General features: G+C 39.9%; 1 protein-coding gene across 1 annotated transcript in view; it reads right to left on the minus strand.

Moving 5' to 3' along the window:
* The window catches only part of ARHGEF18 (Rho/Rac guanine nucleotide exchange factor 18), a 261370-nt gene that overhangs the window by 81041 nt on the left and 153983 nt on the right, over window positions 1-26346 (minus strand). The window contains exons 11-16 of the mRNA XM_075204679.1: window positions 9980-10047; window positions 8722-8782; window positions 6382-6520; window positions 5201-5304; window positions 4261-4401; window positions 3820-4067 (exon numbers count right to left, since the gene is read on the minus strand). Coding sequence (XP_075060780.1) covers window positions 3820-4067; window positions 4261-4401; window positions 5201-5304; window positions 6382-6520; window positions 8722-8782; window positions 9980-10047 — 761 coding nt within the window. The remainder of the gene's footprint in view (window positions 1-3819; window positions 4068-4260; window positions 4402-5200; window positions 5305-6381; window positions 6521-8721; window positions 8783-9979; window positions 10048-26346) is intronic.

The raw sequence follows: 26346 nt of genomic DNA on the forward strand, positions 1-26346 counted from the left end.
CCTGGGTAATCTAAAAAACGGTTTAATTTATCTATACCGCTAACCAAAGCACTGGACCAGGCCGGTTCCCCCTGGGAAAGGCCCGAAGGAGCCAATGAGGATGGAAGGTCACTTGGACCTACACCTGCATTCTCCTCTTGTTGAGACAATACTGCCGTTCGGGCTACCCCAACTAACGAGGTAGAGGTGTGATCCTCTACTAGAGTCCCTTTTGGGCGGCTCAAAAGCTGCACCAGAGAGTCTACAGACTGTTGTAAAGACATTGCCCACTTCGGTTCCTCCATGGCTATAGGAGCAGAAACCTGAGACTGCGCGGCCTGGGACCCCGCGTCACAGCCCACGCAGTGGGCCCCCAAGTCCTGTTGTCCCATAGGTAATTTTATTTTACATTTTGAACAATTATAAAAATTAGCTTTGGTAGATTTTCATTTATCAGACATGATTACTGAATGGGAATAAAAAGTATAGTATATAGTCACCAGTAGTATCTTAGATATTTATTTTATTTTTAATATTATATATGTATACATTTTTAGTGAGTAGAGAACAATATATTCAATTATGTAATTACAACACTATATCTCTTGTAAAACACTGTATAGCTCCTCTTATAAAGCAAGTATAGTGTAATATAAGAAATAAATAATACCTAGCAAAGCCAGGCTAATGTATAGCAGGCAGGAGGGAGTCCAGTAGCAGCCAAGATTGTCAGAGTTTGACTGCAAAAAAGTTTCCTTCTCCAGCCGATGGTTTGGCCCTGTGGAAGAAACCAATCTGCTAATTAAGACGGGGGAGCGCTATAATAATCCCTCTCTGTATGCAGCGTCCAGCGGCCTCCTGCCTGCTTATAAGAGTTTGTCTGGGGCGCTTCTCCTATGAAGCCCGCAGACTGCCTCTTCTTAATGCATTAAAAGCATTGTGTACTGTAGCTCTATCCCCTGCCCCTCTCTGAGGAAGGGACTGTTATCTTCCAAGATGGCGGCGGCCATCGCTTCTGTTTTCCGGTGCTTTATGCTCCTCAGAGCAGCGCTGGTCCCCAGGAAATAATGTGGCCGCGTCTTCTCCCGCTCTGCGTGCCAGCATCATGCAAAGAAGACAGGCAGTTTCTGTGAGAGCCGCCACTCTCACTACCTGACAGCGCTGCAGTCCTGTAAGTAAAGCAGCCCTGCTGTCCCCTTCTATCTACACTTTCCTAGTAGAAAAAAATGGCCTATAAAATAAAATAAATAGTAGCAAAATAAAAGTCAGCCCAACTCCTTGGTCACTTAGAATACTCTGACTAGCTGCAGGGGGTTCCAGAGGGGAGGAGTCTGTCACCAGCCACAGTTTAACTAGTTAAGTGCCAACTCCACACTTCCCAACTACAACCCCATTGTAGCAGTGTCCCCAAGATAGGAAAAAAGAGAAATAATATTATATTCCACGATTGTTTATACACAGTGTTTTTAGACAGAGGGTTCTATTGAGAAAGGAAGTTCTATAATATTTTAAGAAAAAGAGAAGTTCTTATTTAAGCAGCAATTACATGAAAATTTAATGTGTTTTTTTTTACTTTTAATATAAACACCTTCCAGGACTGTGTACCATCTAGGCCCCTGCACTATCTTGGTCTCAGCATCTTGCAGACCTAAGCACCCTCTATAGTGGACCCCACTATGACTATTGTTCCATTTGCTCTTATTGTGTTTTCATTACCTCTTTAGAATGTAAGCTCTCAAGTGCAATGTCCTCTACCCTATCTTACATATCTGTCCACTCACCGTTTCCTCTGTCATGTCATGCGCAATTGTTCATGTATGCTAGGAGATTTGTTTTGCGAATTGCATCCATGCACTTATTCTGCTTATCTGTCCCCATCATCTTTGCGTGCTCTCGCGCCTACAATACCACCTCTATGCTGATGACATGCAAATATATCTTTCCTTCCCTGACCTGTCTCCCGCCTTCCTAACTCAAGAATCTAGCTTCGGCTGTAACTACCTGAACATCCTCAAACTCAACTACTGCAAATCCGAGCTCAACATCTTTTCTCCCGCCAATGCTGCTGTCCCTCCCAATCTCTCTCTCTTGGTTGACAACATAGTTCTCTCTCCTGTCATCCAAGCCCGTTGCCTTGGAGTCACCCTTATCTCATTCCCTCAATTTTACCCCTCATATCAAGTCCCTCAACAAATCTTGCCACTTCCTCCTCCGAAAAATAACGAAAATCCATCCCTTTCTCTCTCAGGAAGCAACCAAATTCTGGTCCATTCACTCATCATTTCTCGTCTCGACTATTGCAACCTCATTCCCACTGGCCTTCCTGACTCTCAAATTTCTTGCCTATAGAGATGGCTGCGGTTAGGCTTATCTTCCTCTCCCGTTACCCCTCTTCTGCTACTCCTCTGCCTAAATCTCTCCATTGGCTCCACATTCATTTTAGAATATCTGCCGTGCTGTCCCCATTCTTTGGAACTCCCTACTTCGCCTCACTTGACTCTCCCCCAACCTTCAGTCCTTCAAATGCTCACTAAAAACTCACCTTTTCAAGCTCACCTATCCTACCACCTCCTGATCATCTTTATCCATTACCTCCTCTTCTTTTGCCTGCCATCTTCATTTTATCCCAGCTGGTCCTATTGTCTCCCACCACCCCTTCCTCTAGAATGTAAGCTATAGCAGGCAAGGTCCTCTCTACCTACTGTCCCATATGTGTCTACTACCTTGTATGTCCGTTCTTGTATTTTGCTGCACTCTGTGTGAAACCCCATAGCATTACGCACACTCATCTGTGCTACTTATATGTATTACCTCATCCATTTGTTACTTGCTTCTGTATCCGGCACTACAGAATCTGTGGAGCCTTATAAATAAATAAAAATAATAATCTGTACCTATGTATGCTTACTGTTCTCATGTCTGTTTTATCTGATTATGTCAGGCACTATGAAATCTGTGGCACCATACAAATAAACAATTATTATGATAAATCACTGTGGCAGGCTATAATAATAGTTATTTACAACATACCTTGGTTTGCTTCTTCAGGCTACTATTAATGATTTATAATTTGGCTCAGTGTCATGGACTACCATGACAAACATAGCAGAGAGGCTTTGAAATGCCCCTCTGAGAACTGTAAAATCCTCCCCCTTTCCTGTCACATGACACAATGAGATCTATTTCAGCCTGTGGCAGACATATTTATTTGCAACCTCTAGAGATTTTGAAAAGGGGATAATGATTTGTAGAAGGACAGCTAAGTAAGTGAGGACAGCTTAAAACAGACATAACTTGCTATTTTAAGAAAAACAACTTACTATGTGGGTTTTCTGCTGTAAGCTCTATAAACAATGGTTCCTGTGAGGACTGCAATTGTTGGTTCAAAGCTATTTTATTTATCTCAGCCAAAGCTTGCACTAGCCACAACAGACCCAGCACTACCCTTGCACCTGGCTCCAATTCTAGCCAATCCCCCTCAACAGTCTGTCACACAGCTGTGTGACAAGAATACTAATACATTAGCTTTCTTAATGTTTAAATTCTTGATGAATAACTACTACTCGTGTGCAAGGAATTTCACCTCATCCTCTGAAATAAAACAGTAAACAAAAACACTCTTCCATGCCCTGTATGAAAGCACAAGGTCTGCTGTCTCAGTATTTTTCTATTTCACAGTAGGGATTGCATAATCACGTACATAATTTGCAATTTCTTTTTTGTCACATGTATTCTTCCTTTGAAGTTCCATGCCACGTTTAAAAGTACTTAAGCTAGTGGTTTACCAATCTTATTAATTGTAAGAAACAAGGAATGACAGAAAAATGGCTATTTTCCCACCTGCTGTACGAGCATATCTCCAATCTTCTGTATGATGTAATTACGATCGCTGCCTTCTTCAAGAGACTCTTTGCGTCTCTCTTTAAACCAGGCTAGAAACTGCCCATGCAGGTCTAACAGCTCATTCACGCATGGGAAGAGTTGGAGTACTTCTTTATTGCCATGCAGTTCTTCTTTCAGTGCACGAGAGTACACATTTAACATAATCTTTAGTGTTCGCACGTGGTGCATCTCTGTCTGCATGAGCTCTGACAACGACAAAGAGAAAAATGCAGTTTTTCACAGATGTTGCATTTGCAAATTTCCAGAGGAAAAAAATTGAATAGTAGCAAACAGTAAATCATTTCTCATAGTTACAAAAAATGCATGTGTTTTACGCAAATTAAATCAGATAACGCATACAAAAGCAAGTGCAAACAGACAAACAACTGTCTTTCTCACCATAAATGACATCTTGTCGTTTGATAACCTCTTTTTTCTGCTTTTTGGCATATTGAGGTTCGACTGCACTGCTCCAGGACTCAAACTCAAATTCAACAGCATCAGCTTCTAATTCGGCTCTCACAGAGGAATAAAAAGCATCTAAAATATTGAATGAATGAATGAACGAACAGCAGCTTACATGGTGCTATGAGTGCAATGGAAAAGAGTGCATGTCATGCAGACCCATTCACCCTCTACTAAGATAACATAGGCAATATTTAAATTAGATGTTGGTGTGGGCAGATCTATAATGTAATGTTATGTTCCTGGTTTTAGCACCAAGAGAATTGTAGTATCAAATGTCACTGGTCTGAAGAAGAGCAATAGTGCAGTGGCGAGTTGAGCAGGTGCAGCAACATAGAGATCATCTTGAGAACAATTTGCACACTGGAAACATTAACCCAAGCAGTGCCGTAGAAGATATTGGACCCCCATAATTGAGAGAAAGGGATGCAAGGTAGGTGGTGGTTATATTTTCAAGTTATCTAATAAAAAGGTGGAATTTGCTTGTACATAATATGTGCATTAGGTAACTGCTTGTGGTATTAGTAATATAAGATCCAATGTTTTTCTTGAGTGATTTAACATTAGTCACTGTTACTAGTATCATAACTGATGTCCCAATATAAACATAGTTACCAGGAACATCTATTAATAACAAACAATGGTACCATTAACATCAACTGCTCTGAAAATTAATTCATTATACATAGAAAAAAAACCAATATACCAGGGAAGGTTTAATTCTGAAAATGATTAAATGAGAATTGCACAAGAAGGACTGAGATTGTGTAGTATAGGGTTAAACAATACATTACAAACAACCTATTGCACACTAAGCTCAACAGTAATTGTACTGTGTAGCTTGTGCCAATTACACATTTAGGATAAACCTTACCTTCTACAAATATTGATTCAGTGGTAGAAGCCAGAGAAACATTATCATCTGTGAATATCTTCAGCTTTGGGAAATCAAATTCATCCATTTCTGCTGGTGTGGAACTAAATGATAAAGTGAAAATAAAAAAAACGATGACAATTCTGCAAGAGGCAACTATATACAGCAAGCGGAGTGTACTAAATGTGCTTTGCATCATGCAGTGGGTAATATGAAGCAGTAGTTTTCTACGGATGGGGTACGGCATAACGGTGCTGACTACACCGACAAGACTTACCCCAACATCTTCAGTCCGGACGGCTGTTTCCAGACGAGGATCCATGATGACTCTTCTGTGAACAGACTTCAACCAATCCCGAAGAAGGAAGACGCCGGCGCGACTTAATGACGTCACTGACATAGGCGACGCTGTTAACGGCGCTCTTAAGGGGGTAATGTAAGTAAGCGGCCATGTACAATGTAGTTTACAAAGGGTTATACATTGTAGATGGCCGCATATTTACATTACCCCCGTAAGAATGCCGTTAACAGCGTCCCCTATGCCAGTGATATCGTGAAGTCGCGCCGGCGTCTTCCTTCTTCGGGATTGGTTGAAGTCGATTCAAAGAAGAGTCATCATGGATCCTCATCGGGAAAAAGAAGCAGCCGTCCAGACTGAAGATGTAGGGATAGTCAGCATCGATATGTTGACTACCACCGGTTTTCTACAAATACAACTACATCTTCTTACAGGAGAAACGTAGCAAAACAGTGTATCTACCTTAATAGAAGAAGATTTAGCAGCAGTACCTATATCAAAAGGAAATTGTTTGACAGAGAAATGGTACATGCTTGTCTTCAATACCTTATACCAAACTCATTTTTCCTTTAGATTTGTATTTACATGTAATTTAGGTCACCACCAGCAGCAGCTGCTCTCTCCAGCACTCAGGTATATCAAAAGAACTTTCAACAGTACCTGACAAATCACTGTAATATACTTTCTGCAATTAATAGCCCTCCTGAGTTTTAGAGCATTACCTCTTGTTCCCAATTCTGCAAACTTTTACAAATTTAAAAATGTTCATGTGACCTCTCTTCTAAGCAACAGATTCTGTCCAAAAGAAGTATTAATTGGCCACCTTATTGGGTTATCAACCAGCTACTCTGTCATCTATGATACAATGAATTACAGCTCTTACCCAGGTCTATTGCTTGTTGTTGCTTGTATTTCCACTCTTGAATATCCTCTATTGGTGACAGTCATTCCGAGCCCTCGCCCCTGTGCATGAGTCCCATTCAGTCCAACTAAACTAATTCGAGGATGATCCTTCAAGGAAGCTGCAACAGATGCAAAGACTGAGTTGGAATAGGAGTAACGACCATCAGACTTGAAACCCCTGTGTCTCCTCTGGCGCAGACCAGAGAAAATGTGAAATGTTAACAGCTCATTCTCCAGGACAAAGTTTCTGCCCCATTTTTTTGGGTAGGAGCTGTACAGTGACATTTTAGATGGAAAAGTTTGGCATCTACTTTCCTTCTCTCTTCTGAGGTTGGCATTCCCCATGCTGCTCACAGTCACTGCTCACAACCAAATGCACAGCTAGGATTTCTAGCTTTTAAACTTACTAGAGACGATTCTAGAAACCCCTCCTGCTGCTTAACAAACCGTCATTGACTAAGCCTGCATCGTTAGCAATCAAAAGAGACAATTTCTCCTAATGATTTTTAACAGCCAATTGTAGGTATAAGAAAAATAACTTTAGCTCTCCTGTGCAGGGAGGGCAAGCCACACGTGTAATGCAGTTGATTGAATGCAAAAAGACTCTCATATGCATCTACCTACAACATAATTTCCTACTTATAGTTAACGTGAAACAATAACACAAAAATAATCATACAAATACAGCTCTTGCAGAAATACAAGATTATACCTAGTATCATTAAGGGCACCAATTAGGAACAATTGTATTCTAGGAAGGATTTCCTTGGCATCACAGTGTTTCTTTTCCTATTAAACAAATATACATTTACAAATTTCTAATAATCTGTACATCAATAGTGTTTTCAACAACATTTGCAGAATGCAATACCCATAAAAGTGTATTCTGGTGGGAAAGTGATAACGATAAAGTGTGTGTTTTCCATTTCCATGTTACAGAATATAAGTGTGCTAGCTGCAAGCACCAGCATGCCCAAACTGTTAATGGTGGCCTTGGCATGCTGGGACCTGTAGTGCACCAGGGACAAAATGGTGTTTTTACTATTAATTTTTTTTTCTCTTTTGCAGATCGAATTTTCTTAGGGAATCCAGCCCAGTGCTGGTTCTTATTATGGCATGGGGAATCCATGCTGCGGGTTCCCCTGCTATAGTGCCACCAGCCTAGTGCTGGCACTAGTAAAGCCGGGGGGATCCTATGCTTTTTGTCCCCCTGATTTTGCTAGTACCAGCCTAGGTTTGCAGCACTAGAGTTTGTGTTGTTTTTTTTATTTATTTAGGTTTTGACATGTATTTTTACTTTGTTATGTACTGTATTGTACCAGTGGGTCTGGCTGCTGGCACAGACATTGCAATTTGAATGTGCACATTGTGAGAGCCGACTTTTCTACCTGTTGACAGTCACAATGTCACCATTTTAATCACGTAGACACACTGAACTTGTCGACATTCTGACGGTCAACATTTTGGTGTCAACAAGTTCAGCGTCAACAGATCGCACCCAACCCGCCTGGCCAGCCGTAGGGGTCACCTTACAAAGAAGCACATGTGAAAAATTGTACTCAAACAAAGATTTTCCATAGAAATTGCTGATTCCTAACTCTAGGGATCAAGTGAAATGCTACCATGTCATGATAGCCCCCTCACTTAGCTATAATTTCTATTAGACAGTAACAAGTTCAGCAGTGCTCCACTATAGTTGGTTCTTCTACATTTACCGAAAGGTAGCAGTGTGTTAAAATAGATTAAAATGGTCTTCCTTTGTCAGAGAGGGACGGGCCTGGGGGGTGGGGGCTATCATTATAAGAACAACAGAGGACGTATGCATGGCACACAAGATTAGGGCAATAGGTGAATTTTCCAAAGGGAACAAATATCTTTAAATATATGCTTCTGCCATGTTTCCATGGATGCACTGAAGTAAAAGGACATCTCATAAGCAACAGTGTACTATGGAATAAGTACCAAAGTCACAATAACCACTTATCAGAAACATCCACATTCAGTTTCCCCCATCTTAGATCCCAGCATCAACATTAACCATTTTCTGGCTAAATCTTAATATAGCACCTTAACAGGCAATATATCATGCACGATGATTGCATTTGTACCCAAATTGCAAAACGCCACATGAACGCTCTATGTTGTAAGGGAAAAGAGAATGCTAATGCACACTTAGCATGAACAAGATTTACAAAAACATAATCTTGACAATTTATTGTGTAATACTTAAAAATCACAACACATGTATAGAAACAAGGCAGGGAAAACTTTGTGATAGCATCTAGGTCACTTGTATATGCAATCAAATATGGACTTTTACCTTGCTGGTAGGACAGAGATGATACTTGGGGAGATATTACAGGTTTATAGGAACTGTCCTTCTGTAAAGAAATACAGAAGAAAAACCTTTATTACTACTTTTGCTATGGTTTAAATATTATTTTCTTGAACATACTATGGATACATATTATCCTGTGTCAGAAAAGTGCTTCAATTTGCCAGCAATTACACTATTGTTTCAATACATTGTACCCGGATGTAACCCTGTATACAATTAGCAAATTGAAGTAAGATGATGAGATGACAATCTAAACATGTTAAGTAGCACCAAATTAAGTCTGCTGTAGCTAGCATTTCAGCAGATCTCCTATTGTATTCTATGATGAAATCAAGTATATCTATCTAAACTTGCTGGTGTCTACTAACGATAGAAACATCTATTATAGGCCCACACGACAAAGGCTACTTTGTGACTTGGAAAAATAGGTATTACTAATGTGATTTTTCAGGAAGGGGGGTGGTCTCTTGCAAGGGTGGAAACCAGGATTCTGAGATCAATTTTATTTAAGAATCTAAATCATATTTGCCCACTCTCCCGGAATTCCTGGGAGGCTCCTGAATTTCAGGGAGTCCTCCCAGACTCCTGGAAGAGTAGGCAAACCTCCCGGATTTGTCGAAACTGAATAGCGGAGGTGGGGCTTAATCGCATCATTAAGCCCAGCTACAACTATTCAATGCTGTAAATTTCGGCATTTTATAGTGAGGGCGGGGCCCCCTCCTACCCCCTGTCACATGACTTTGAAAGCTGGCATGTATGATCTAAATCCTGGGTATTGCCAATTAATGTTTTGGGGGGCAAAAAGTAGGTTACATGACATAATCCACAAAAACAAAAAGGTATCTGTCAGCTACAAAAAAGGTCTGCATACAGATATAAGGTGAAGGTTAGGTACTGTACTGCCATACAGATGTGACAGGAGCTGAACAGCGTGGCAATTAATGGACACTGTATGGGGTCGAATAACAGTTATCAGAAACTAGACCGTGATTGACAAAGCTTGACATATTAACCTACACACAACACTGACCCTGCACTAAAGCTCCTAAAATTCCTTTATAAAAAGAAACTTTAAGATCATTTAGACAAAATTAAAAATCATGAGGCAGGAAGCATGTAATACGTTCAAAGCAATAAAATGTCCTACATATTCAACTGTTTTAACAAAATTAATACTACCATATTAAAAAATAAGAACTAAACAAAAATAAAAAAAATGTAAAAAAATAAATAAAGTTACCTTTGACTTGCTGCTTGTGCATTCAGGGAGAAAGGTCTTGCAATTTTTATGGACATTTACAGCGCAATCTGTAAAAACAAGGATTTGACAAATTCTATTCAAATTGCAGTATGATCTGTTGCATTTGCTAAACAGTTAGAGGTAATGCTAAATGAGCAGAGAATACATTAATAAGCATGACTCACACTAGCAACAGACAGTGAGGCAGTAAGTTATGTTGCGTGCACACTTTCTTGTTAGTACCTTATTGCACATTAAATGTGTAGAGATAAAATAGGATAGGACACAGACTAACAGTGGCTCTTAGGGGTAACTTATACTTTGCAAGCAGTATTTGTAATATTTATTTGGAAACTATACAATATTTATGGTTTCCCTTATCACCTCTTAAAATTTTACATTTGATAGATTAATATGTAAAAGAAAAAAAAAAGTGTACAATTAAATTAACAGCATTAGCTCCTATTCCAAAAAGTAAATATGTTTTTGTTATGCATATTTCTGAAACATATTTTGCAACTTTGTTTACAATTTTAAATGGGGGGCTAAGGGGGCCTGGCTTTATAAACCTTTGTAGTGCCGGAAAACCTTTCAACCACCAATTTCTTAGGCCTCACTCTGCCGCTTGCTTATTAATCATAGGGGAGTCTAATGGGAACTCTCCATTACACCTAGCTGGCCCAAAGTGCTCTGATTTATAAACGGTCAGGAAACTGTATAGATTCCTGTTCAACACTATTTAGAAAGCAGCACTAACAGGTAGACAGTACTGACTGTCCGGCAGTCTTGTCTCAGAGTATGAGCAAATGACAAGCAATGGGAGGTCATGGGGAGTGGAAGATTCTTTTCTCACAACTCTAAAATCAGCAAATCGCTAAACTGGGTCCTCATATTCACCATCATCTAATTTTAAATAACGCACCCTAACCTAACCTACAATGCCCTCAACCTACATCCCTTCATATATCTCAAACCTCATTCACAAAATATTCACCATCACGCCCTCTTAGCCCTGCCTCTATCTACCTCTCACTCCGGTTTACAAGATTTCTCCTGTGCCACTACCCATTTATGGTTTCCTTACCACGCCTAATCAAGCGCTCCCCCTGCCATTAAATCTTTGAATGCTCTCTGAAAGTCTGCCTCTGTACTAGTGCCTAACCTACCCTGTCACCTACACTATTCATACTGGTGTCACACTGTACTCGCGCCTCAACTGTGCACTTTTTCAACTAGATTGTGCGCTCTCTAAGTGGAGCCACCCTACACTGTTTTTGAAGCATGCACGTATTTTGTCTATCTTGTATGTTCCCGTTCAATATATGCTCCATTTTCCCCATTGCCCAGCACTGCGAAGTACTGTGGTACCTTACCAACCAACAACAAAAACAATATTAAAACAGTTAGGCTATTTATAAACAAGCACATTTAAAGGTTAGAGATCATTCAATTTACAGAATGCTACCTATGTAAGGCCTGGTAAACACAGTGTTAATATTACGAATTTAACACGTTCTTAAAGAACGGTAATGTGTTGTAATACTGATAGTGTGGGGGAAAAAATAAGTAAACGGACTCATACGCAAACACATACATACTTTCTGAATAGTATTTGCTTAACATTAATGTCAATGTTGCCTGCAGCGTTCACAGTAAGCTTACCAAGTACAGAGCCACTATGCTACAAGGAGTCTAAAAAAAGGCTTCAAACACTCTATTAAAAGTAGAGATGCTCACTGACCGCCGTGTTTTGGTTTTGGATCTGGATTACCTTCGTGTTTTGGTTTTGGCAAAACCGCCCTTGCGTGTTTTGGTTTTGTTTTGCAATTTGTTAAAAAATTCCAATTTTTTTGGGCTAAAATAACATAATTTAGTGCTCCACCTGCTTCTTGGATAAGTGAGGTAATTCTAACAGCTAATAAATGTCAACGAGCGCTGACCTCCCCCTTGGATGTGTGCTTTTATCAGACACACACAGCTACTGAAATCCATAGCAAAAAAGGCAGTTGGGTGTCTAACTGTATATTACACCCTAGTATATAGTTAAATAGAAAAAAAATCAGCCTGCAAAGACTGTATAATCAATCGAAATGCCCAAAGCAGCTTTTGTGTTTGGGTGTATTTTACACCCAAACCTTATTAGTGCAAATGATAAAAAAATACTGTTTAATCCCTGCTAGGCCCTCCTTAATTCTACAGCTACACACACCAATCCAGGGTGGCAGGCAACGTTCTAAAAAGAGCTACTGATATTCATAGCAAAAAAGGCAGTTGGGTGTCTGTCTGTATTTCACACCCTACATTTATAGATAAATAGAGAAAGAAACAGCCTGCAAAGACTGTACCATAAATAGAAATGCCCAAAGCAGATTTTCTGTTTGGGTCTAGATTACACCCTACACTTATAGTGAAATTGACAAAACAGCAGCCTGCAAAGACTGTACGTAAAATAGAAATGCCCCAGTATGGAGAGGTACTGTCTGACATTTCCATATCAATTAACTCTTGAAAATAATCCTCCACCATGCTTTGCATGGTAATAGTAGGATTGGTTGGAGTTATGGGCAAGGTCACACATTTTTTGGTAAAATCTTTCAAACCAGCCTAGATGTCAAACTGTTGAGGTCTGCCACCTGCGTCATCCATGCTTATCTATGGAAAGTGCAATTTGGTGCCAGAACCTCACGTGCCAGAACTGCTGCCACTGGTGCAGGACTTACACAAACAACCTCATCCTCATTAGCGCCCTCGTCGGCTACACAAATCTCCCTCTCGTCCCCTTCTAATTCCAAAGTGTCACCCTCACTTGGTGTATCACCGGCTACACTCGGGCTGTTCAGGCACACATCAGCAGAACTGCTGAAAGGGCCCTTCTTTATGGGTACATTATCAGAATGCTCACGATTACACATACCACTCGTGGATGGACTCTCCACAGGGATTGGTGTCATTTCTGATTCTGAGCATACATTTTCCTCTAATGCCTTACTGTTTTCTTGCAGCTCGGCTTTCACACGTAACAGTAGTTGGGCACCACTTTTGGACTCCAAATTACTTGGTCTTGCTTGGTCACGAGTGACCTTACAAGAAAAAGGCTCAGTAACATTTTTAGATCTCACACTATTAGAGAAAGGCGAAGGCCTCATTCTTTCTTTGCCACTGCGTGTGTAGAATGGCATGTTGGCAATTTTTTTTTCTCCTCCAAGTACTGCGACCGTCACCTAACCCTTCTCTCTCCCTCTCTCAAATGGGGCTGGATGTCTGTGGAAGCGGATATTCATTCTAAAAATCGCGAGATTGGACGACGTCACAATGACGTTTTGCCTCGTTTTGGAATCCGAACAGGTGGGAGAGTAGCGAGCCGTCTCGGCTCAGGACTCGGATCCCGGAAGTTCGGGCAGGTTCGGTTCTCGGGGAACCGAGCCCGCCCATCTCTAGTTAAAAGCAAGGACAAAAGTACAAGGTTTTGTCTACACTTATCAGGAGACGTTTTATTGATGCACATGTTACCAGCCTAGCAATATCACAGTAGAGTGCAATATTTGAACCTTGTGGATCTGAAAGGGTTGCAGACAACACATTAGGTGCCACTTCCAAATGAGAATTAAAAATCTCTATGCTAGTTTGAAATAGTGTGCAGCTTGTTAGTTTATTAATGTTCTACAGGTATCCCTGCTGCTCTGGGCATTGATCACAACCCGGTGAAGACATATTGATCTGTGCATAATTGGACACTGCTGGCTGACCTGCACTTTCATCCTTCACTTAGTGAAGACCTAATTATCTCAAAACTAGGTCCACAACCCCAACTACTGCCTTATATAACTTTTTATGAGTCAAGTTAAGATTATATAAAACATGAAAATTGCAGCAATTTAACATACATTTAAACATGCCTTTCAAACCAGGTGTTTTGTCAAAAGCAAATTAAAATCTTGTCTATGTAATTCTTTTTCAGCATTCAGGAAATCCAATCATAATAAAAACTAATTATCAGGCAATGTTAGACATTAAAGCAGACATTAACATCAATTGCTGCAAATGGACTTGTTTATTGTACAACCATGTATTCACACCAGTTATGAACAAATCGGTTTTCATAGTATAAAATAAAAAAAACGTTTCTCTGTTCATATCTTTTACTTTATAGTTACAGCAGTAGAACAGGACATTAAAAATTGTGGTCAAGAGTGTTTTGTTATATTATATTTATTTATATTTATATTAAACAAGTGAATGTGCTTAGAATTTATACGCAGCAAAATATCATTATGTAGCTACAAGGTGACCCCCCCCCCCCTTCCCAATGCGGTTAAAAAGTGTATATTGTATGTTACATCTGTGGAAATGATCATAACATTTGTGGAAATCACATCTCCATGATACACCACATTGTTTTACCAAAATATCAGCACCATGTCTCTATAGAGAATATAGGAATACTCCTCTTCCACCCAGTACCTTCCCCTTGAGCAGTCACATTTTCCCCTTCCATTTTTTATCCAACTTAGCCAAATCCATTGATTTAAAAAACTACTTGCCATAGCTCATATCTCCACTTGCAATCACTAACTATCCGAAGTCCTTTTTTCCCCTCAATCCTCATAAATGCCCCCCACTTTACCTTGGCCCTGCTCATATACTTATTTATTTTTAAATAGACCTTGTACTCTATGTTCTCTTCATGACTGTATTATAATACCACAGGCTTTGTCATCGCTTTCACTACTAATACATATAACAATAAATTTGATATAAAACACTCTCATTCAGTTATTACTATTATCATGTATTTGTTCATAAAATAAAATAGCTCTACAAATTGCAGCTACAATATTCACCAAAAATCATGTCTATGTATCGCACAAGCGACAGCATTTGTAATTATTGTGGATATTTCTTATATGCTCCGTGTGAACGTTCCAGTTTCTGCTACAGGTTTAGTCATGTCAAAGATGACACTATCAGGAAAGCGCTATCAGGTAAAACAACAGCAAGCATGTGCATTTTAAAAAAAAATGAATGTCTTATGCATGACTGACTAGTAACTTTTGTCAGTAACTAAATGGCTAAGATGATTTGTAATTTAAATGTAAAACTGTATGGTTTCTATCAATATAAATTACAAGTGGCCATGTTATGATACAATGTATAGTAGGAGGAGACAGCAGAATCTATACAGAGATTTTTGGTATCCCAATCCATTATTTCTTTAGATATCTGCAACTTCGGCGCGCTCTATGCACTACTGTTCCGCAATATAAAGAAGTTCCTATCCCGGAAAAAGGTCTAATAACTGTCACTGTAGTTTCCAACGCATTAAACCCTTTGCAGTTACATACCCAAGCAAGACTTAAGGGAGCACAATGTTAGAGATCTTGACTATGATGACCGGGAAGCAGCACTAGAAGCCCAACACTGATTTCACCCCATGATCCGGATAGATCAGGGGTCGGCAACCCCCGGCACCCCGCAGCCCCCTGAGTCCTGGCACGCCGGCTGTCCGACTGTTCTAAATGACAGACGGAGAAGAGCTGAACTGCTGCGCAAGCGCAGCAGTTCAGCTCTTCTCTGGCTGTCATTCCTTCCCCGACACTGAACTGCTGCGCAAGCGCAACAGCTCAGCACTTCTCCGGCTGTCATTGATTAAAAATGACAGCCAGAGAAGAGCTGAACTGCTGCGCTTGCGCAGCAGTTCAGTGCCGGCTGTGCAGTTCCTCCCAAGCACCTTTGCGGACCGGAGCACTGCTAGAAGAGGCAAGTATAAAATTATATAATTTTTTATTAGTGTCCCCAAATTTTTTTTTATGCAATTCTGAGGCCATAAGAGTCAATGGGGGCATTACTGTGGCATAAAAGATATTGGGGGAAACTGTGGCATACTATGTGTTTCTGGGGGCAACTGTGGCATACTATGTGTTTCTGGGGGCAACTGTGGCATACTATGTGTTTCTGGGGGCAACTGTGGCATACTATGTGTTTCTGGGGGCAACTGTGGCATACTATGTGTTTCTGGGGGCAACTGTGGCATATTATGTGTTTTTGAGGGCAACTGTGGCATATTATGTGTTTCTGAGGGCAACTGTGGCATATTATGTGTTTCTGAGGGCAACTGTGGCATATTATGTGTTTCTGGGGGCAACTGTGGCATATTATGTATTTATGGGGGCAACTGTGGCAAAGTATGAATTGGGGGCACGACTATGTGGCATAAGATGAATTGGGGGCACAATTATGAGGTATGATATGAACTGGGGCACTACTGTGCGGCATAACATATTTTTTTGCTGGTCCCTTACTGTTAATATGATATAAAAAAAACACCTAATATTTTAAAAGTACTTTTTTAAAAAAAAATGTATTGAGTGCAGGGGGATCGGTAGTGGCTAAATCCCCTTCAGCTCAGGTACCTTCAGACGCCAGGTCATGTGACTGCAGTGGTCACATGGTACTCGGTGGGGTGCTGGATATCTTCCCATGCTGTGCAGTGGAGAATAAGGTAAGAAGAAGGTGTGATGGAGAGGGGCATGTGTCACTAAAGGTGCTAGGCAGAGAGGGGGGCAAGTGTGATTAAAGCATGTGGGCAGAGGGGACATATGTGAGCAAAGCTGCAGAGCAAGGGGGCATGTGTGAGTAATGCATTTTTCTGTAAGAGGGTGGCCTGGTGCTTTTCACCTGCTAGACATGCCCCCAATGATGTACTTCCACACCCCCGGGAAAAAAATGTTGTACCGCCTTTGCAGCGGCACAACATTTTTTTAACTATGCTTAACTATAAGGGAGGACCCATGGAGTTGCTGTACTGGGGCCATGAATTTCTCTAGGCAGCTCTGTATGTATATATATATATATATATATATATAGGCTTGACTAGATTTTAGCCGGCACTCCGATAGAAAAAGGTTGCCTACCCCTGGGATAGATCATATCTCTAATCAGACTGAACTCAGCATATGGTGACTTTTTCACCTAATGTAGAACCATCCAGATATACAAGGTTTGTGGTCTTAGTTAACTCGATTTTACATGGCAATGTGGAAATCCTGTTTTCTATGTCAAGTTTAGACCCAACATGAGTATGTTATTTTTGGAAACCCTATTCCTAGTCAAAAAAAATTGGTATCTAAACATTGGGTTTTTTTTAGATCCCAAAATTACAGCAATGGCTTGCTCAGATAAACTCAACTCGGTTTTGTAAAAGGGGGTTCTACTCTTGACACAATTGCCCAAATAAGTTTGCTAAGGGTGAGACCAAGAACAGAAATGTATCTGATTTTGTCACCAGATAAAAACTACTGTAGGACTGTCTTCAGTATTACAAAATGCATGTGGCTTGTCTCCCATTAAGAAGATTGAGATTTGTTGGACTTCTATTCTCATGATTCTAAAGAAGAGCTAGATGGGAATAATATATGTAACTGGAGTAAGACCAGGTGAGTTCTATGTAATATTTTGATAAACCCACTTGGCAGATTACTTTAAAGCAACAATGCCTCAGTGAGAGAGCAACATGGGGATCTTGTGTGCAATTGCTCAAAATGGGAGTTTGCAATCTGTAGGATGTTGGTTTGATCGTTCAAATAGGATTGAGGACAAGGAATATTTCTGCACCTCTGGTATTACATGTGTAGAAAATTAAATATTTGATACATTTAAAAAATATTCAGTGTGGAACTCTACTTTTCCTCCAGCTAAAGACATGAGCTTCCATAATATAAGACATGAGTTCCATGTCTGTACTACCAATCAAAAGTCACTCTAGAACTTCTGGGAGCAAAAGTAGAGGTATACATAATCACCAGTTGAGAGGAAAGATTAGAGAGGTATTTATATATTTATATCTTGTGGACCTCCAAATTAATCATGGGCTGCGAGTTAACGGAGTCAAATTGGCGAGTGGTTTTGTGAAAGTCCAAATTAGTGCTCCGCAACTGTAAGAGGCCACCAAGGTTTTTTACAGTTGTATACAGAGTGCAACTTAATGGGTGATATAAGTCAAATTCAACTCAACTATTTGTGTTGACATGTAGTATTTAAGCAAGCAAGTAGCTGAGAAACCCCCATCGCACTTAGTGGAGAGGTTAATGTGGGGATGTTCATTATGTCCTGTGAATGCAAAAATAAAGAGTTAATTATTTAGGCTTCAGTTTTTCCTTCCCTGAAAATCCCCCAATAATCGCTTAAATAAATGACATATTATTTCACTTTTACTTAGCATATCTGATTAGCTTCAAATCTAGATTGGGGGGGGGGGGGGGGGGTGTAAATATTATGCTTGAAGCTGAAATGCAAAATAGGATCACAGATTTCTCTAGCTTGACCCTCGGATGGAAATGGTTCCAAGGTAACTAGGAAGGCCATAGATCAATTTTACGGTATTAAAGTTAAAAATACATAATTGGCAAACAGGATTAATTTATATTAATAATAATACTAATAATATTCCTGTTTAACAAATGTTAATCCAGTGATATATGGAAAGGACCTGATTTTTCAGGCCAGATGTTCAAACACGAAGCCAAAATGGCTCGCAAGTGGTGGCATCGCAGCCTATCATGTCGTTTTATGTGTATAGAGTAGGCCTGGCCAACCTGTGGCTCGCCAGGTGTTGTGAAACTACAAATCTCAGCTTACCTTGCCAGCTATCGGCTAGCTATCTGCTGGTAAAGCATGATGGGGCTTGTAGTTTCACAACACCTGGAGAGCCACATGTAGGCCAGGCCTGGTATAGAGTCTGATTTTAATCCAATAATTGTAATTTTAGTAAGTTGAAATTTGATAGGATTTCCTTATCCTTAAACATCCAAGTTTCATTTAATGTCCAATTAAGTTTTCTGGTCTTGTTGTACACCTGCAATATGTATGCCAAAATTATTTTTTTCATGAGACACCAATGTGAAAATATGAATATACAAAAATGCAAATAAAAATAAGTACGCTTAGAAGCTGAATTAGTTAATTTATGTTATTTATAATAATCTGACTCTCATATAGTTGACGGTGAGCCAGAGGGACGAGTCTGATTTTTATGGATCTTAGGCATGGTGTAAAGAATTGGTGTAATGGGGAACTCTTGTGCGAGAGTGATTTAACCAGTTTTTTCTCTAGAATGCATGCTTAATTAGCCAAGTCTAGTATTCCATCTAATTCCCTTTTATACTGTGAAGTAGGATCCATTGGCAACTTCTTATAAACTTGTGTATACGCAAGTTGCCTTATTAACTCATCTATAATAAGAGATGTTCTGGGTAACGATTGCCCACTGGGTGGATAATGATGTCCTTATATTGTCTAAGGATGGCTAAAGCTTTAATTTTTTTGAAAGACAGTTCATGGTGGGTCACTATTAGGGCTTGTTTGAAGCAAGTAACATCGGGTAGTCTGACAAAGCTCTTAAATGAGGGATTAGATGACAGTGGGTCAAATGTAGAATCACTGTTTGAGAAATATATCCAACAGCATTTCCTCCTGATTGTTTGCTTGAAGTTGAAAATACTCTTGAAGCCTGAGTTTATGAGGACATTTGTGGAGGTCAGCTTGCCAATTGAATTCATGTTGCTTGTTTGTAGGAACAAATGACAAATCCTCTTTTGCAATTGCTATGGTAGATAGATTAGAAATCATATCCTCTTTTAAAATGGAGGTTTGTTATTGCTTCATACTCTGGCCCTTTCTCCTTAAATGATTTCTCCTGTAATTCCGCACTGTGCCCATGTTCTGACCGCAAAAGGGTACTTCTGGTTTTGGAAGGCTCATCAGACTTGCTCATGTTAAAAGGCGCTTTAAATATTGGAGAAGTATGGTTCACTACTGGAACCCTAGCCCCCTAAGATTCCTGCTCTAACATACATGCTGGAATCTTCTCCTATGGTCGTCGATTTCTGTGCCTGATAACCACCAGCAAACATTATTGTTTTCATAATCAGAATTTATTTTATCCAACTTGGATTTCTTACATGTCATAAGTTCTCGCTTGTATGTCTCACTATGTGTCTGGATTTTTGCCATACACTTGCTTGATGTGCCCGTTGTAGGGTGTAATCTTGGCCGTAATGAGTTGAAGTTCTTTTGCTGCTTCCTCAATGACCAGCAACATCAGGTCGAATAAACATTTGTTGAGGATAGCAACCAAGCGTCTGCAAAATTCCTGGCTGTACATTCCTATAGTTGGCACATTCTTGATGCGAAAGACTCTTGGCATCTTTTTCTCAAGAAAATAATCTAATAATGTGTTAAAAAATAAAAAAATCAGTTACAGCTTTTTTTCCCCCACTTTCAAAAGGCTGTGGTAAAGTTCCTCAATACTATTCGCACCACAGATGCTGTGTACATTGTCCTTAAAAAGTATGACACCACCAGTGTACAAGAAGATTTTTTATCTTTGCATTTGTTCTCTAAAGGACACCATAGTTCTAGAAGCGCCTTGTGTTGCTATGACAACACAGGAAGTGGTCCCTGGCCATTCCCCTTTGTTCTTGCACCCTGATAGTGGCTTGGCATTCTGACTTCTATTTAAACCAGGAAAGACTGTTTGGTTTCAAATATATTCTTATGTTTGCAGCCCTAATGAAAGAACGTTTTACCATTCTGAAATGTCGTCCTAGTTAATCTGTACTTTTGCACATGATTTGAATACAGCTCTATCTTTTTAAAGAACCCAGAGTGTTGTCCATCTTTTCATTTTTGTATGCTCAAATGTATTGGGAAGGCACCAGGCTATCTTTATTACAAAGCAGTATGAGTGCCTGTCAATTATAGTATGATGTGAATTATAACTTTATAGTATATCACATTTAGTCATACTAACCCCCTCATAAAAAATATCAAATCCAAAAAGAAAAAAAGGTACTAGACTGTTGGGGGAAGTTCAAAGTATTATTAATGGAAAAAAACAAATAAAATAAAAAAATCAAAGCTTTTTCATTTAAACCTTGCCAGGTAAAATTAGGTCATTGATAAAGCTGCCATACCTCACGCCTTGTTATCTCAGATCTTAAATTGTATCAACAAATATTAATTGTTATATACTTAACTAATATCATTAGAAGTGATAAAGTACTACATAATCATACCAGTGTCTCTCAAACAAAGATGGAGGAAAGTGCCAGAACCTTTATGAACAAAGCGCAGGGAAGTACCACACAAGTTAAAAATTAGGAAGGCTGAAAGGCTATGAAAATTAGGTATGGCAAAATACACTATAATGATATTTTCAAAGTATAAGTACAAAGCAAATAACATTAGTTGACAAGTACAAGTAATATGATATGAGCTACCCAATGTTTTTACATATGTTTACGTGTGTTGCAACAAGTTTGGATTGGGAAATTGGCACCATATGAACAGTGGAATATGCGTTTGATCAAACCACATACCACACTCTAATTCCATTGTTAAATGCACCAACACCTTTATTTCACAATTGTTTTTTGTCATGGTTAGAGGCACACAGGCTGATCTCGTCATTTGTGCAATATAAATGCAATCCATCTGTATTTAAGATGTTCCAATTATTTAATAATGAGATACAATGCCTTGCAAAAGTATTCAGATCCTTCACACATTTTCTCATTTTACATAACAAATCCTAAACTGCAATTTTGTTATCTGTGAGATTTTTATTTAAATCAATGAAGCTGAAAGTTAATTCAGCTTTCTTTCTTACGGATTCAATCCCTGCGTTATGGTTAAAAAAAAAAAATAATAAAAAAAATAGTCAAACATGGACACAATTCCAATAAAATTGTCCTCTACAAGGGAATTAAACGAACTACCACATTTTCTGGATAAAAAAACATCTGCAATTAAGGGATCATTATTCATTTTGCGAATCTGAAGGATAGCTGTGAAAATGAAGACTAAAGAGCATCATCACCATTTATTTATACAACGTCACTGATTACGCAGCGTTGAACAGAGAACTCATTTACATCAGTCCCTGCCCCATTGGAGCTTACAGTTTAAATTCCCTAACATACACACACACACACACAGACAGAGAGATAGAGAGAGAGAGACTAGGGTCAATTTTAATAGCAGCCAATTAACCTACTAGTATGTTTTTGGAGTGTGGGAGGAAACCGGAGCACCCGGAGGAAACCCACACAAACACAGGGAAAACAGATAAGACCATGGTCGGGAATTAAGGAGCATCCCAAAGAGGTCAGACAAAAAAAAAAAAAATACAAATGCATAAATTAGGAAATTGTACTAGGACATCCAAACATTTGGATACTGTTATGTACTCATTGTTTCTTCAATTATAAAAAAAAAATGTAAGCTACGTGAAACCACCTGGACGATGCCTAGAAACTCAACACAAACAAGATGACTTATAAGAGAAGACACAAAGGGGGGATTCAATTCCACCCAGAGTAATGCCGTGCTAAACCTATTACTATTAATACAGTAATTTTAACCCTGCTTTCTGCTCGCGGCTTAGGATGCGTGTGAGCAAAAAGCCAGCTTTGAAATTACCGTATTAACGTATTACCGTAATATCAGTAATAGTGTTTAGGCCACGTTACTTTGTACAGTAATGCGGCCAATTGAATTCCCTCCAGAGGCGCTAACAATCACTGTAGTACCTAGAGTTCCGTAACTAACGCTGGGTACACACTACAGTGTTTATAGCAGATTATCGAGTCAATCAGATGATAAACGACTGATTGGCCCGATACCATGCTGACCGGTATTTTTTTTTTTTAAGTGGTTGGTAAAATCATTGTAGATAACACATTGGTCGGAAATTTCTGTAGTGTGCACCTAGCCTAAGACTGGAGTAAATGAAAGTTGGAGTTGCCAAAAAGCATGAGTGACCCAGTTGTGATGTTGGTCAAAATAAGTCCCAAATACTGTGCAGAATTAATTAGTACACACCCCAGAAGACTTAAAGCTGTAATTTCTGCAAAAGGCCATTATGCAAAATAGTATGGGAATTCAATACTTTTGAAAGCAGCATTCAGTTTATTTGTTATTTCTTAAGATGGTTTTGTACCAAAAATACTTTGAAATAAAAATATCTCAGAACAAAATTTCAGTAAAGGATTTGTTTTTCAGCAAAATAAAAATTTGTCAAGGTTCTGGATACTTTTGCAAGGTGATCTATAGGATCATGTAGGATCATGTAGGATCATTAAATGAGGTGGTATTAATATGCCATTTATCATTAAAGATTTTGATCACCTAGACATATAGCGAGCAAGAGATACAACACATCTATGATGATTTGTTATTGCATTTAAATAATAATGTACTGAATCAATATTTTAATATTTAAATTTCATCTATCACATGACCCAAACAAGTTTTCGGATTCTAAAATGATGACAATGACAACAAAAGTAATAATTAGAGCTTTGTACACTCCATGTACGCTAAAGATATAATTTAGTAAATACTGTATTATACAATTCTCAATCAAGGAGAAACAGAAACCAAAACTGGGCAGGGCTCAGGAATGCCAAGCATGCAGTAATTAGAATGCCCTGTAAAGAGGATGGAAAAATAAAATCACTCTTAAGAGTACATAGAACATTCCACACGGATACCTCAGAGGTACAACATATATTATATTCAATTTTACATTCTTAATACACTGAAGAAAGTAGGATGTGTGTAATTTTAAACACTTTCAACGTCACTTGCAAACATTGAGGAGTGGAGATAACTATACTAACTCAAGTGAAATATTATTAGCAAGCCACCTTCTGATTGTCACACACCAGGCTCTCAGGTCCTGTCACTTACCTCTCCGCTGTCTTTCCAAGCTGTACCTGCGGTCCTCAGACTCTGCTGGTTTCAGATCTCTCTGCAAGATGTTGTCCAGTCTGTCTCCACTCCAGAAATCCCTCCAGAAACAGGAAATAGCAGCCTCCACTTCAGGTTTCCCCACAAACCAGTTCCTCGGAGCCGCCATCTTGGATACGATCACCTGATCCATCTCAGCAACTGAGAGTGCTGCTTCTGCCCAGGTACGCAGTTTCCACTAAGGAATCATCAACTATCATAAAATTACATCCTGGAGGCCTTATCTGTTGCAAGTGCTACGTTGTTATTTCAAACGCCAACATGATTCCCAGCAGTCTGCAATCCTTTCTGTTGTTCCAGTTCAGAAAGTGCAGTCTATATTCCGGTTCCAGCAATTCAGTTCCTGTCTGACCTTCTCTACTAGTTCATCACCACCTGTTCCTGTCCTTTCACCTACATAATCAGGCCACCCAGCTTTGTGTACGTAGTCGCCAGCCTTACTCCAGAGACACAACCTAGTCTAGGTACGGACAGATCCTCAGGCGTGAGAGTTTGCACTGGCCTAATGAATTCCGCTGGCGACCTGCTCCAAGAAGCGGGCTCAATGCAAAGCTTGATGAATTGGCTCGTGAGTCAAGAAACCACACAGGGACAAATCACGAAGTTCCTTCAAGAATTGTTCTCAAGTCTGGATAGCATTCAAACTACTCTCATTTCAGGTGAATCTTCTGTTGCTGCACAAGCTCCACCTGTTCAAGTTCCTGCCACAGCTTCTCATCTTCATCTGCCACCTCCTGCCAAGTTCGATGGCGATCCAAAACTGTACAGAGAGTTTCTGAACCAATGTGAGATCCACTTTGAGCTACAGCCCAGCAATTTCCATACGGAGAAAGCAAAAGCTGCATTCAATATCTCCCTCCTAACAGGACAAGCAATAAACTGGGCATCTCCATGTGTGAAAGAGCACATTCTCTGCTTTTCTTCATGATCTGGGTTCACAGCAGCCTTCCGTCGGATCTTTGACGAGCCAGGCAGAACCACTTCAGCAGCCTTAGATATTCTACACCTTCGACAAGGCTCTCGCCCAGCGGGCCAATATCTGGTTCAGTTCCAAATATTAGCTTCTGAGTTGAAGTCGAATGATGAGGCCCTGATCGCAGCCTTTTGGAGTGGCTTGCCCGATAAAATTAAGGATGAGCTTCCTGCTCGTGATCCACCTTCTACACTTGATGAACTAATTTTCCGGTGTACTAAAGTAGATTTACACCTTTGGGAACGTGCCCTGGATAAAGGAAAGGGTGAAAGGATTAAACCGCATCATCAACTTCAGCCCCAGCAGTCCTCACCGCCAAGTGATGAGCCCATGCAGGTGAACCCCTCCCGTTTACCCAAAGAGCAGCGTCAGAAATGCAGACTAGCGAATTTATGACTTTACTGTGCAGCTCCGGAACACTTACTTGATTTCTGCCCAAACCTTTTGGGAAACTCCAGCTCCAAATGGGTGATGAAGAAGCTAGGTTAGGAGTAGTCAATTCTTCTCCAAAAAATCGGATTGTGTACTAACAATCACTCTTGAACATGCTCAGCGAACCAAGAACCTCTCAGCTCTTCTTCATTCTGGTGCCACTGGAAACTTCATTACTGCCACAGCAGTTCAAGAGTTGCGGTTACCCACAGACCCGTTACCTCGACCTTTCTACATTACGGCAGTGGATGGAAGTCGCATATCAAATAGTATTATCACCTGCCAGACTCATCCTCTCAAGATTAGTGTGGGGGTTCTGCACTCAGAAATGCTTAAGCTTCTATTTATTCCCAAAGCTTCTAATTTCTTAGTCCTAGGTTTACCTTGGCTCGGGTTACATTACCCCCAGATTGATCGGAGTACGTCTCAGTTTACTTCCTGGGGTGTATCTTGTAAGGACTCCTGCCTCCAGCGTGTTAAAACACTTTGGAGTCAATATCTGAATATATCCAGGAGAACCTCGAGAAGGGGTTTTCCATCTTCCTCACCTGCTGGAGCAGGTTTCTTTTTTTGTGTAGGAAAAGGATGGCAGTCTCCGCTCCTGCACTTACTATAGAGGTTTGAATGATATTACCATTAAAAACAGTTATCTTTTGCCCCTTATCACGGAATTATTTGATCGTGTCAGAGGTGCCATCATCTTTACCAAACTAGATTTGAGAGGGGCTAACAATTTAAACTCGAATTCGTGAAGAGGACAAATGGAAGACCACTTTTAACACTTGTGGTGGGCAGTACCTTGTCATGCCATTCGGATTCAGTATTGCCCCTGCGGTATTCCAGCATTATGTCAAATTTTCAGTGACCTCCTCTACAAAACAGTTGTTGTCTGCTTGGACGACATTATTATCTTCTAAAATAATCTGGAATCACTTCATGCCCATGTCAAAGAGGTTCTCGCAACTCTGTACCAACAGGCTCTTTTGTAAACTGGAGAAATGCACCTTCGAAGTATCAACTCAACTCCAGAGATCCCTCCAGAATCAGGGTATGAGCGCTGTCATCTTGGATTCAGTCGCATGATTTCTCCCAGCCAATCAGGGGATAGCAGCCTCCACTTTAGGTTTCCCCCCAAAACCAGTTCCTGCGAGCT

This window comes from Mixophyes fleayi, chromosome 1, assembly GCF_038048845.1.
Source record: "Mixophyes fleayi isolate aMixFle1 chromosome 1, aMixFle1.hap1, whole genome shotgun sequence".
In the NCBI taxonomy this organism is placed as follows: Eukaryota; Metazoa; Chordata; class Amphibia; order Anura; family Limnodynastidae; genus Mixophyes; species Mixophyes fleayi.